Genomic DNA, 13944 nt, shown 5'->3' with positions numbered 1-13944 from the left:
ATTATGGGAGACTACTAAACCAGCTGAACTTTTAGCTGAAAGCCTATTTTCCCATCCCAAATTATATAATGGTGCCAGCCTGCTATCACTGAGGCAAATGCTGGTAGGAGGACAAAACTGCCTCTCCTAAAGCAAAACCCTCCTGGCAATGAGGATGGCTTGAAGAGCCAGCAGCCTGGTGGCTCCCGTGCTCCTTCGGTCTCCTGATCAGCTGCCGGCAGGGTTTCCTGGTGCTCTGTGTAACTGCCGCAGAAACACGGGTACGTGTTTAGCCTCATCCCATACCTGCTATACATACAAAGTGCCTGTTTAGGGAAAAAACAACAACAAAAAAACACAGCTGATGACATGAATACTGCATACAAGGCCAGGCCGAGTCCTCCTTGCCCAGCCCCTGCTCCTGCCCTGCCAGGCAGCTGTGTGACAGAGGCAAGGATGCTCGCAATACCCACGTCCCTGCTGCTGTCAGACCAGCCCTGTCCTGTGCACTCCCCCTGTCGCTGCTGTCCCTCTCTGTCACCCAGGCGAGGTACTTAATCCACCCCTGGAGCATGTGATGTCCTGCCTCGCTACACCTTATTATTTGAACACGGTGACACCCCCAGCTATCACATGCTCACTAAGAGTGGCGCTCACAGTGAAAACCTGACACCGTACGCGGCTGTCTTTCCATTACAAATATTTTACCGTTCAATTTCAGATGTGAGGGTAACAAGCGAACACAGAAAAGGCATGGAGAAGAAAGATGCTAATCAACCCAGAGTAGCTGGGACATTTCAGACAAACACTTGGCTAGACGGAAAATTTTCTGCTGGCGTATCTTCTGCCCTGGGAGCCTGGGAGGCGGGCAGGCAAAGCATGCTTGCGGGAGAAGTGGGCGCGCCGCGAGGTGACAGCTTGCCAGCACAGGAGCACCATCCATTTTAATAACCACTTGGCTCAATCTGAAAACCACCCAACCAAACCAACCTGACGCTAACAAGAACAAGCTCTTCCTACTGCAAGCAATTGTGAATTCGTGCCCAAGGCTGGATGGCCTCTTCAAGGCGAAGGGGAGTTTTGTCTCGGTAAAAATTTCAAAGCTGCTCGCTAGAGCTGGTATCTGGAAATCAAGGAACATCAAAGAGGGGTACCCAGCCCCACAGCCACAACTGCCAGGCAAATTCTCTGCCAGGAGAAACCACCCCAAACCCAATGCATAAGCTGGGCTTCCTATGAGATTTCTAGAGCATTTTCAGGGGACCGATGGGTATTTCTGCCCGGGAAGGATGCAGACACACCAACAGCTGCCCTGGAATTTGTGTTCAAAGTGCAAATGCACTCCCTCAGTCAGTCCTGCAAATTTTGGGGCACAAGCCCAGCCCCACGCCCATGAGCTAGCAGTAGAAGATACCACACTGGCTCCCCATTTCCCCTGGGAGGTGCCGGGGCTGATCTGCAGCAGTCACCCTGTGCAGGGGAGGGGGGAGATGCCCACCCACATCCTCCCTGCAGGTGTCCTGGGGAGAGCAGGACCAGCACGAGGTGTGTGCGCTGAGGGGAGGGCAGCATTGATCCCAGGCTCTCTGCCCTTTACACAGCAGCACATTAGAGCTGGAGAAGGCTGGCAATAAGGCATTCCAAACCGTTGTCAGAGGCACAAAGCATTCTAGCCTCATCCAGCATGTAATTAAGCTGCTGTCACTTGCAGGAGATTTCCTGTAATGGTGCTTTACCCCGTGCAGCCTCCTTAAGGCACAGAGAGCTCCCGAACCTCCTGCCTGCTCTGCCTCTCCACGGGGTGCTGCGGGGGTGCTCCATCGCTGTGGGCAGTTTGCAGATGGCCCTTGGCAAAAAGACGGCTGGGGAAGCACTGGGGCTGCTCCTGAGGTACGGTGCAAAACAAAAATGAATTTTAAAACCTCATAAGACACAAAATATGGATGACTCTGGAGACTGGGGAGAGACTGTGGGGAGAGACATTAGGACAGTGTTGTGACCCCATCCTGGGGCAGGATGCAACACCCCTGCTTTGACAGCAAAGTCACTGAGTGACTGGCAGAGTTTGAAATGTGACCACACTCCCCTCTCCTTGCCTCAGTAGCCCATCGTGCATCCCTCACCTTTCACAACCTTGTTCTCACTTCACTTCAGTAAGAGAAAAACCATCATTTTAACTGCACAGCTGGTGGGGGGGAATGTAGGTAGGTAATAAGCACAAATCAACAGGAGGTTCAGACAGGGGAGGCGCTTACACCCTTGTATAGCTTGATGGCCAGATCCTTGGCATGGGGAGTGTAGTGTGGCTGAGACCTGTCCTCATCAGTGCTGGGGGTAGGTAGTGAGGCTGTGTGCTAGTGGCCAGCAGAGCCCTGGGCCATCGCTGCTGCAGCACGTCCAAGCAGCCTGCAGAGCTGGGGCGAAGGAGAGCAAGCTGCCTGCTGCCCAGCTGCCTCCCCCTCCTCCTAGCGAGGCTGTGCACCCCACTTCCAAGCGGCAAGCTCCTCGTACTGCTGCCTTTTTGTTTGCCGGGTGAGGACACGGCTCTCCAAACTCCGGGATGTCCCGGCTCCCACAGCTCGGGATGCCCTCCGGGACGCGCAGCGCATGAGAAGCAAAGGCTCACAAGCCACAGCCGGCGCGGAGAGATGCGGCCACCTCACTCCTGCCTCCCAGCCGAGTGTGTGCGATTTCCCAGGGCAAAGCAGCGCGCAAGCTGCTCGCACCGGGGATGCTTCCCTCGGCCGTGGAGCGCCCGTGCCGCCTGGCGGCCGGCGGGGACCCAAACTCCGCTCCCCGGGCACCGGCACCGGGCGCTGCCGGCTGCGGGGGCAGGCAGCGAGGGCTGCCCACCTCATCTCACGCTACAGCGAGCGCTTGGGATGGCTTTCGGAGCAGTTAGGAACTCTCTGCGTAACTGGTTTGGGTTTGGAGAAGCTTTGTAGAAGATTTTTTTTTTCTTCTTCTTCCTAGGTCTGCTTTCCCCAGTGTCTCAGAATTTCATTTCCTGATGAAAACTAAAGAAAAAAAACAATCTGGCAACAAGTTTCAGCCATTAGGTGTCCTATAAGATACAAACGCTTTCTGCAGATAAAATTGTTTCCCAGCTAACTCCACGTGCAACATGTGTTCACAATAACAGGCAAACCGCCTGCCCTGCTATATTGCAGGCTTTGCAGTACGCCCTATAAAGGATCATGTGTTCTCTGTTTGGGCCCATAAACAGGTGTGCAGTCTCATTTCCCTTTGGGTAAAATTAGCATGTCCCATATTCCCACCTAGCTTTCTCTTTCCAGCTGACACTCTTTGAAGCTGGAAAAAATCAATCCACCGGTTAGATGAACATCTCAGCTATCTCAAGGTGTCTCAGGAGATTTCCAGGTCATAAAAAATGTATAGAACTCTCTGTTGACTTTTTTTTTAATTGAAGCTTGGCATATTCTCTGCTATAGTTTGGGTACTTCAAAAATCAACAGACGCAAAACACATTGTAGATGAAAGATGGCAATAGAGACAGAAGAGAAGAGAGCAAGGAAAAGAGTTAAAACAAAAACAGAACATAAAATATCCAACCGCCTGACTTTCCTGCTCTCACATAAATAATGGACAGCCAGTAACTAAGTAAGTTGCAGGGCTCAGCCAAGCCCAGGAGACTGGTGGACATGATCCTGCAAGTTTATTACAACACAGAAACACAGCTGGAAGGAGACCTCGGAGGTCACTGAGTCGAGTCTGCTGCTATCTCAGGCAGTGCCTCTCTTGAGACCCCCACCAGGACCAATTTTTCTTGGCTAGGAAGACACGGAAATACCCCACCACAATCAAGCCTGTGATTTTGGACTTGCACCACTGGGAATAAAAGCAAAATTTGGTCCCTTTGCTGCACCACTGAATTACATTCAAGACACTCTCAGTTGCATACTTTATGAAATCCCTTTTCTAGCACTACCAGGAATTGCTAGGTTTTCCAGCAACCACTTCCACAGATCTGTCTTGAGGATAGCACAGTGGCCTACAGGACTGCTGCCAACATTAATGAAGATCCTCCTGACATTCCCAAGGAAGAATATGTTCCCACTGTGCCAATTCCCATATTTCTGGATAGTTACTGGGAAGAGGGTCCAAAAGTATTTTTTCCAGCAAGTGCTGTGCTCTCAGAAAGTTCCTTACAGCTTCCAAGAATTTGGGTGGGATACATTGCACTTAGCTATAGAAGCCTACCATGCAGACATTTTAATTTCAATTAGTGTCAGGCTTATAGATGGTAGAGAAAGATGGGAGCTTTCCTGTGTAATTTAGTTGCTTATCATTTTGTTTCCACTTAAAGATAAACCTTCCATTTAAAGATTCCACTTTCCCTGGTAATTTACTGACTTCTCTTCAGCTTCTCTCACTTGAAAAGGAGACTTGGTAGTGGATGGTGTAGAAGGTTTATGCTTCTAAGCTAACTACTTAGGTGAGATAGATCCCAGCCTTGCTGTTGGGCATAAATTAATCCTTACTTGCATGTTTAAGCATCCAGCAGTTATTTTCCTTTCTACTACACACTCTTAATAGGAATTCAGGAGCTTTCTCTGCCACACCTGGGCCTTAGGGAGCCACCTTTTGCTTCTCAACACTGTTAACAATCCATCCTATTCCAGTTTACTTTATGACTGCTTGCGCCTTTACGTCCTGTTAATTATTATTTACAGCCCTAAGCAGGTTTACTAATACTGATCCAGTATTAGGTCATAATGACACCACATTAGCCAACGCCGTGATAATGATACCGTAAGAATGATCGTAATGGTACCATATTAACCAATAATGACACCAGAATCTTCCAAAAAGGATGTGGGATTTAACCTCTTTATCACAGCCCACTAATTTGCAGCCTCCCATTGCTACAAGCTTTCTCATAACCAAAAAGAATGCACATCTGCAGGAGGAACAGCCCTGATTGACCGCAAAAGGCAAATGCTTACTTGGTAATAATGAAAATTCCTCCATTTGTTTGAGTAGGATGAGCCTGGGGGACACCCGCCAGTGGTAAAACCTGATGGATTTCATTAGTGCAACCCCACACATATTTCAGAAAAACCATTTGAGGAGTATTTCAATACAGTATCTTAATTTTGCACTTCATCACTATGATTTAATTGCAAATGAGCATCTCTGTACATAAGTGCAGTAAGTATATACAAGTTCAGTACCTGTTCAGCCACACAATGTCAAGTTCATTTATGTAATTTAGTAACACTCCCTTGTTTATCTTCAAAGTAACTTTTGGGTTTTTAAAAATGACAAACATTAAAGTGCATTGATTTTTCATTGTTTTGTGACTGGCATGCTTTCCGTATTTCTCCCTGGGCAAGCAAATAGGATAAATATGACAAGTCAGTTCCAATGTCATTTAAAGTCACTTTCTGGGGAATTTCACTTTCAGATCTTACAGGCTAGCAGACTGCAATAAAATGGCAATTCTTCACATGCTTTACTAATGCATATGATTGTTGAAGTGAAAGAAGTTTAACAAAACATAAAGTGAAAGCCTGTTCACTTGAGTTCTTAGCTGGTGTAAAGTGAGAGCAGCATCAAACCTTCTCATTACAGCAGCAGCACTAAACCCAACTGCATGTTCAGCTGATAGCAGATTTCCCCCATTGCCTAAGCACGATTCTGATTCCACTAAGTGGGAGTGCTCTGGCTGTGTCTGCCAACGAGCACTAGGACTACTGGAATGGGACTGGGCCCTCAGTGGGCCCTCTGCCCATCCATGTGCAGAGATGGCACCAGAGAACCACAACATGGCCTCAGGGATTCAACTCAGGCTGTGTAAAAAAGTGTTTTTTACTGAACACTACAATATCTAGGGCAGTCAAATGACATTGCTGCTGGGCCCTTCCCTGTCTTCCAGACTAACAAAGTGCAGGTGAAGACCACTGCAGTTCTCTGTGAAGTGCCTCTACGCTGCTGTACCTCAGCTAAGGGGAGAGGGTAAGGATCCCACATGCACAAGACGCACTGACCCCACGCCAACTCAAACCCTCATCCTTCAGCACAGGTCAGTGGCTGCAGCCTGCCCTGGTGCCAACCACAAACCAGGTGGCTGTATGTAGGTAGGGCTGTGGGTTTAGCTCAGGATCTATGGGGGGTATCTAGCTGGACCTCTCTTTTTCTGTCAACATGAGAAGATACCTGGCATCAATAAGGGAAAATGCCTTACTGTGTTAGTTCTGGGTTATGCAGTGTTCACTGGTGAATCCTAAGGCACAGGTAGGTGTGAGTTTAGCCCCTAGTTTTGCATCTGGAAGGGCTAAAGATACATGCATACTCTGCTACACCAGAACAAAGTGTGCTGTTGGTGCTCCCGACATTTTTTAGTTATTAATTCTTCAGTGGGGCTGTATTTTAGGGCAATATGCTAAGGCCAGATATTGGGTTTAAAACAGTGTTACCAACAAGGCTGGGGGGGCTGCATTTTCTAGCATTTCACCCACACGAGACATTATGATTAGCCCCATTTGTTTAGTTTAAGTAAGAAAAGGTTTCACCTGAGGTTTTCTGAGCTGAATTCTGATTCCAGGAAGCGAAGGAACTGGTCTCGTCCTACTGGGTCCTTCAGCACCTCATCCATGGAGAAACCCCATCTTTTCACACGCTGCTGACTAGGTTCTTTGCTGTTTGTAGAGAGAAAGGAAAAACAGATGGAATGTGCATTTCTGCCTGCTGTCCAAGCAGCTGCTGCTGTTTCTGCTAAGCAGCAAAGGGAGGAAGATTGTCAGACGAGGAGATGGTGGTGGCTTTTTCCTCAAGATTTTGCAGAAATACAATTTATCAAATAACATATAAAAAGAAGCTGTAAAGGTCATGGTTAAGGCAGTTGTATTATCTGGGTGCTGCTTATATGGCAAAATGAGAGAGACAGTGAATTATATTATTTTCTGTGACATTTCCTGTACGTTTCACATAAAGAACAATTTCTTCTATGTCGAAGCAGAGATTTGCCAGCAGTGCTCTCTGGGTCATTGGCGAGCTCCAGCGCATCTCCTTGTGCCCCACACAGCACTGGCTGGTCACTTGGAACTGGCTTCAGATTTTCAGTTGCACATTTGCATTAAAAAAGCAGTTTCACTAAAAAGCAGAGAGGACAAGAGTTCTAAAAATGATTACTGGTTTGTGGTCTTTTATTTTTCAGTGCCTCTGATTTTTGGATGCCTGAGTCTCCAAGACTAAAAAGCACCCCTGTCCTCCCCTCCATGATAATCAGACACCATTTTGTGTCTCAGCTGGGACACTGAGATGCAGAGGCACCCAAAATGACTCACAACCTTTCTGCTACATTATTTCTTAATACAACCCTACTTACATAAGCTGTTGTTTGGATTGCCAGACATGTTGCAGAGATGCCTATGGGGAGAGGCAGTGCCTGGGAATCACAATGAGGATCCTACAAGACAGTCTGCATCAGAGTGCAATCTGGATTCACAAAGTGTTTGAAAGCTTCTGGTATGATGGCGTCATACTATGAGACAACCACTAAAACACAGCTCAGCTGCTCACATTTGTGACAGTGGAGCCATTGTAAACAGTACGTATCTATTAAACTGCATGTCTTGTCATGTCCACAGCAATTCCTAATCCGGGAGCCTTAAGGGACGGTGGCGATCTGTGCTGAAGACAAATAAGCCACAGGGGTAAATAAAATGCCCACTTTGATTTCCTCTCGGTATAAAGACTAAGCAACATTGATGGGCACGTCCTCGCTCGAGGCACAGAGCACTGAGGCTGGCTCCTCCTCTCCTGCGTGAGCCAGCCTGGACATGGGGACACGAGAGCCGCGCTGGTGCACAGCTACGCACCAGCCAAGTCCAGGGAACTTCCTGCTGAACACAGGGATCAGCAGCTGCTCTGCTTGCCACTGCACAAACTGAAAAGGCCAAAGGGCTGTCTAAATCCGAAGGCTTTCCAAGGCATTTCCCCAGTGCCACGAAGGATAAGCTGCAGTGGCACAGAGCTGTCCCTGCTCAGAAGCTGCCTTTGCCATCAGAAGGGAGAGGGGTTTTGTGCTCCTGAATGAGGGCTCTGCCCTCCTCACTGAGGAAACAGCCTTGCAGGCAGCACAAGGGCTACCGTAGCTCCTGGGGCTCATTTAATTATTCATGCAAGTTGTAACTAGATGCAGATGCATGGAGGTCTCTTACAATAGGAAATAAAATAGAAATATAGAGATGTTTGTTCTCCTGTCTCTCAACAATATATTTTCTCTTTTCACCAGCAGGAGAATCATCTTCCTTAACTCTGAAATCATAGCAGAAGCCATGCATCTACTTTATATTCCCACAAAGGTCATGACACCGGGTAAATTGTATTCCTCAGGGACACAAAAATATTTTCTGGGATTTCTGGCTACCTCAGAAGACCCAGAAGTAATGGATGCCTGGATTATGTTGTAGGTAGGGTTTCTCCAGAGAAGTATTTTGCTCAAGTTGTATCTGTTCCTAACCCTGCTAGGGAGGATGGAGAAAATGAGAAACTGACTAAAAAGGAAATCCAAAATATTGAATTTATGTAAAAGGAGGCATAGATAAGGGAACTAATTACCAACTTCTGTGACCTTCAGAGAAGCAGGTGACAACACCTTTCACATCCCAGATCACATGGGTTTTACACAGAGAAATAACTTGCCCTTTTCCTGGAACACTGACTCACTATGAATTGGCTCCCTTAGGCTACCAGCATCTTAAAATTTACATTATTATTCAAGTACAGAGAGAATTAGATTTGGTATTTTCAAAGATTTGCTAAAGGGAGCTCCCAGTTCTGTTCAACAATGGCAGCTCAACAGCAGGAGAAGCTGCTGAGCACTTGCAGTAGTCAGCCAAAGGACGCATGAGTGAGCAGCGAAGGTGATAGGGAGCGTGGTGAATCAGAGCAACTTACTACACATCCGGAGCTCATCTTGCTTTAGGCTTACGCTAAAGGCCTAAGAAGCCATAAGCAAGCACTGTCCTGAATCAAATGAAACCAGGTAGCGCTTTTCAGGTACCCTGTTCTCTTGCATGCTGCTGGACACAGAAACAGGTTGACCTTACCCATGCTAACCCAGTAGATCAGTTGGGCTTTGACAAACCCTAGGTTTCATCCAAGTCTGCTGTCATATAGCTGCAAGACAGAGAAGCAGACGGGACAATTCCAGTCCTGCTACAAGGACTGCAGATAGTTACTGATGGCAAGACAGAGAGGCTGGCTGGGTTTCTCTTGCAACAGCATCACATGGGCAAAACGTGATCTAAATCGCAGCACTGTGCTTGTTTTGTTTTTTTGGAGAAACTCTCTAGGGTGCAAGGCAGTGGAGGTCCTACACTCTTCCTCTTCCTTTTCATCTCCAACACTACACACCAGAACAGAGACAAGCCAGTTTGTTCACTAAGGTGAGGTGAGGCCCAAACTCACTTTGTCATTCTATTATCGTTCTGACATGCCAAGTTTCATACATACATTGTGAGCTGCACTGATCTGGCGCCTGTACCTAACCTACCTCTGTGCAGTGGGTATGGCCACTACTCCAACCCTTCCTGTCCTGCCAGTGGAGTCTTGCACGGGGTCCCAGGACTGGGGGAGGACCTGAGAGCTGGCTCTCAAGTGTCCCAGGAGGTGCACTGGAACATGCATCTCTGAGCAGTACTGTATATCCACGGGCTCTCACAGTATAGTCCCTGTATGTCCTTGATGGGCATGAGAACACCCATTACCTGATTTAGAGAGTAATGCACATCAAGTCACATGGAAGTGGAAGGGCTGTATAATCCACTGAAGAAGTAATAGAGTATAAGCTTCTGTTTAAACTTGAGCTATGTGAGTATCTGGTGAAGTTACAGATGTCCAACTTCCTATCCTGTGGGAAGAGCGTACAAATAAAATTGCAAGACAACTCTAATATTACTTAAAACTGCCAATTCTTACCTCATTTCAATGTCCCACAAGGCTGCATCATCACTTATCCAGGGATTGGAAGGCTCAGCAGGAGTTATAAAGGGGTCATATTCCACATACTGCTCTGTGTAGGCTATTAAACTGACATATTAAAAATAAATAAAAAAAAAAATCAGTGCCTGAATACTCAGTCACATGTCAGAGCTATAGATTTTTTTTCATTTTTTTGTGATTTTTTTTTCCTTTTTCCCTTGCTTGGATCGTTCAGTTTCTCAGCACCCACAGGATTCCCTTTTCCCAGGGAGGGTGTATGCAATGATTTCACCCACAAATTCACTACAGCATTTTCCTCAAGCTTGGCCCTGTCGAGATGCTGACAAGAAGCTTGATGTGGCAGCAACTGAATTGATACGTTAGGACTTTGTGCAGGGAGCAACATGACTACGAAGCATGCGTCCTCTTCATTTGTTGCATGCTGCTACTGCCTCTTACCCCCTTTTTATTTTTTTTGCAAAGACTTCTGCACCCACTTACCTTTATGCATTGTGAATGACTCATCAAAATAGAATACACATACACCTGTGAAGGATCACAGTCCTGAGTGTCAGATCTTCACCCTATAGGTTGTTTTGTCATGTTGGTATACTATTTAGCATAAAGGCTCAATTGCAATATACTTCAATGGTAGTTTACAATAATTAATTTAAACATGTAGTAACTTATATAGATATTGGAAAACCACCTAATATTTACACTAGGTTTGCTTTGTGCCTAGTTAGTTAAGAAATACAGGCTCTAATCCTAAGAGCTTCCTGGGAAAAAGGCTGTGCTTGAATAGGCAACTTGGGCATTCCACTGGGGTTGGGACCTGGGGGCAATTTTACAAAAGGTAGATGGCATACATGAAAGAATCAAAAGAAATTTGTCCTAGCCTACATGTGAAATACTCTGAGGCACTTTTTCATTTTTCTGTCTCTGTCTGACAACTAATTAAATAAGTTAATTGAGTCTCACCATACTGAACAACTAATCTACTTTCACTGTGATTGTCCATGGTCACTTTACCTCTGGTCTTCCACATCTCAAAAAGGCAAGAGCACGAAAAGACCCCGTGAAACAAAGGGCCACAAAAGGCAGAAAGTTTCCCTGACCTGCTCTGCAGTAATTATTTCTTTTTGTTTGTCCTAGCTCGTATCATGAGGCATTAAAATCATACACTTTTGTAACCACAGCAGGTTCCCATTGCCCCTCAGGGCACTCAGGGCTGTCTCATCTCATTTCATTAATTACATTTCATGACTGCTGTGGGTCAAGGGTTGGAGGAGAGAGCAGCGTCCAATTTCAGAGAGCAGCAATTCCTGAGACATCAATGAGAGAGAGGGTTGGTTTAAAAAAAAAAAAAACAAAAAAACAACAACAACAAAAAGGATCAATCAGGAGGTATCTGCTGTGAAATTTTGAATTGCTCCTAATAAAATAATAAGGCGGCATCAGAAGTGCTAAGAAAAGTAGCAGCAAAAATAAAAGGGGGAAAAAAAAGCTACATAAAATGAAAGAAGGGAGGATTTGCTAAACACATTTTGCTGATTCAGTATAATGACAGCAGCTGAATCATTGTCTCGTTGTCTAAACAAGGCTACAGTGGGAATCCTACAGGAAAGCATTTCTGCCAAAATGCAAACCTGGACTTTTGGCCTTTCAGGTGCTGCAATGTAATTCTGGCAGAAGAGATGGTGGTTAAGAGTTCGCTGAAGGGTGCGAAGCTTGCACTGAGAACCTGACTGCCTCGCAATCAGGGGGCCCTGCTAAGCCCTCACAATAATTTGGGGAAACTGTGAGAATAACAGAGATTTGTGACAGATTTTCAACTAGGGAGCTGAGATTACTTCCGGTAGGAAGATGCTCGGGTTTTCCCCAGCCATTTCTATAATGCCTCATGTATTGGGATTGCAGCAACACTACCTGATGCAGTCAGGGAAAATAGTAGGTAGAATTTATTCACAGTTTTGCTCAAAAGTTGTCAAATCTCATCGCCAAATCCTAAACCTGACAGCATCCAGGTCTCCCAAGTGGGGAGAAAGGATGTGGAAGAAAGATAAACTGTTTCCCAGGTGCCTGGAGCAGATGAGGGATGCCTCTGGCCCAAAAGCTGGGCCCAGCCTGAAAAGTGCCTTGCTAGTAACAACACCTCCTTAATCAACAGATTTGCTCATGGAGTGTGCATTTAATGTTTTGGATGCAGCTTTCAGTCCACACAGGTTTAATTTCAGGCAACAGATCAACTTAGGCTATCTAAACTCATTTCCCCCCACCCATCCCCACCACTGCTGAGCTGCTTGACCCATCAGCCCATTCCCACCCCTTCCCTCCTGCTCCCTGACCATTCACCTGCAGGCTGCCCTCCCGGCTGCTCCTCATGCCAAACCCTGCAACACTACAGCATCACTGCCACCCACAGCCACTGCATAAAGAGCCCCAAGCCCTTCCAGACCAGGACAATTATTTTCTGTCCAGTTTTATTGAAAACAAATGGATTCTTTTTTTTTTTTTTGTCACTGACATTTGTAAAATCAGTATAACTTGAACAACAGGTTCAAGTTATATCGGTCCTGCCATGTGGACAGGACCTGATGTTCAGAAGTCAGTGAGTTTTAGTGAGCCCCTCTTATTGAAAAAATACCTACCTAGAAAAAATTCAAGCAAAACACAACCGCTTGCCTGCAAATTACCAGCCTGGAAATTATTAGTCTCAGTATATTAAGGTCTCTGTAAGTGAATTCAATACAAAAATGACATTTTCAGTAAAGGAAAAATTTATCAGAACAGAACCAAAAAGCCGAAAACATAAATATGGATGCACTACATTCAATAGAACAAAATAGTGTATGCAGGATTTCAGGAAGCCTCTGAATATTTCCTTTGTAACTGGATAAATTTTCATTTAAATTGTTAAACTTTATGAGCTACTAGGAACTTACTGTTGAGCTCTTGCTATGTAATTTGCCTAGTGCAGTGTACACATCGTAATTACAGGAGCAGGCATGGCAGAACACAAAATTTTATAGGGTAATGTCATTTTAATTTGTTTAAATAAAAAATCTTTTGTTATTTCTCCATAAGAAATCAGCCCTTATCACGCCCATCACGTTCAAGACTGTTTTACTCTAAAAGCAGTTACTGAAAACCGTGCTGATCCCCGCATCTGTCTTAACGATTTTACTGCAAATGTGCAGAACTAACAAGTATCTATCTGAGTAAAGGAGCAGTCATCCTCAGGAAGCTAAGTCTGAGCTTGTTCTTTACTTGTTCATAGTTTCCTATCAGGACTAAATTTTCTGCAAGCCAAATTGTGCCTTGATTTGCCTCTGTGAGAAATCTACTTCTATAAAACCCTGCCTTGGGTAGTCCAGATACCAACCTAGTACTTTCCATAGGGTTTCATGCGAGTAAGCGAGAGCAGAAACTGGCCCTACAACCCCGGTAGGAATAAACTCCAGTATGCATATGAACACCACGCACAGCAAGATGCAAACACAGTACCAGTCTAACAGGAGATGAATAAAGGAAAAATGGATGTTTTTGAACTGAAAGAGGAAAGACTTTTCTGTAAATGAGCTCTAGGCTTGTGAAGGGGTGGGAAACAAAAGCCCAGCAACGGTTCTTTCCTTTGTGAGTCATTTCTTTTGCTTTTACAGTACAACATGCTCATTTTTCACCCATTTTTTTCTGCCTTCGGTGGCAGAAGGGTGAATGCCAAGTGTCAGTGGTCAGCAGACAGGCAGTATGGTTGAGCAATGAGGGAGAAGGATTTGCTGCACAGAAATGGGACCAGACTTTGTGTGTTCCTGCCCACTTGCTGTTTCTGGAAATGGCAGTTTTGAGATGAGGAAGTAATGGGAAATAATGAAAATGGCTACACTCACCTTTCTGCTACTTTGGACATCTTTAAACAATGCCTGTCTATCTGCAGGTTCAGAAAAGTTATCTGAGGAGAGAGATGACAAGGACATTAAGAATCTGGGAACTCCACAGCATGCATTGATCATA

The 13944-nt window shown here is 45.6% G+C and overlaps 1 protein-coding gene across 5 annotated transcripts in view; it reads right to left on the bottom strand.

The window, feature by feature from the left end:
* The window catches only part of RGS6 (regulator of G protein signaling 6), a gene marked incomplete at its 3' end in the record, with an annotated part of 94491 nt that overhangs the window by 35251 nt on the left and 45296 nt on the right, over positions 1-13944 (bottom strand). For 2 of the 5 annotated variants that reach the window (XM_084287390.1, XM_084287391.1), the window contains exons 10-12: positions 13821-13882; positions 9928-10038; positions 6516-6641 (exon numbers count right to left, since the gene is read on the bottom strand). In XM_084287390.1, coding sequence (XP_084143516.1) covers positions 6516-6641; positions 9928-10038; positions 13821-13882 — 299 coding nt within the window. The remainder of the gene's footprint in view (positions 1-6515; positions 6642-9927; positions 10039-13820; positions 13883-13944) is intronic. The other 3 variants (XM_084287392.1, XM_084287393.1, XM_084287394.1) reach the window with 2 other exon arrangements.

The sequence above is a fragment of the Netta rufina genome (assembly GCF_964035555.1).
Source record: "Netta rufina genome assembly, chromosome: 5".
NCBI classification, from domain to species: Eukaryota; Metazoa; Chordata; class Aves; order Anseriformes; family Anatidae; genus Netta; species Netta rufina.
Note: the sequence above shows the minus strand (reverse complement) of the source record. Positions and strands in the feature narration are given on the sequence as shown.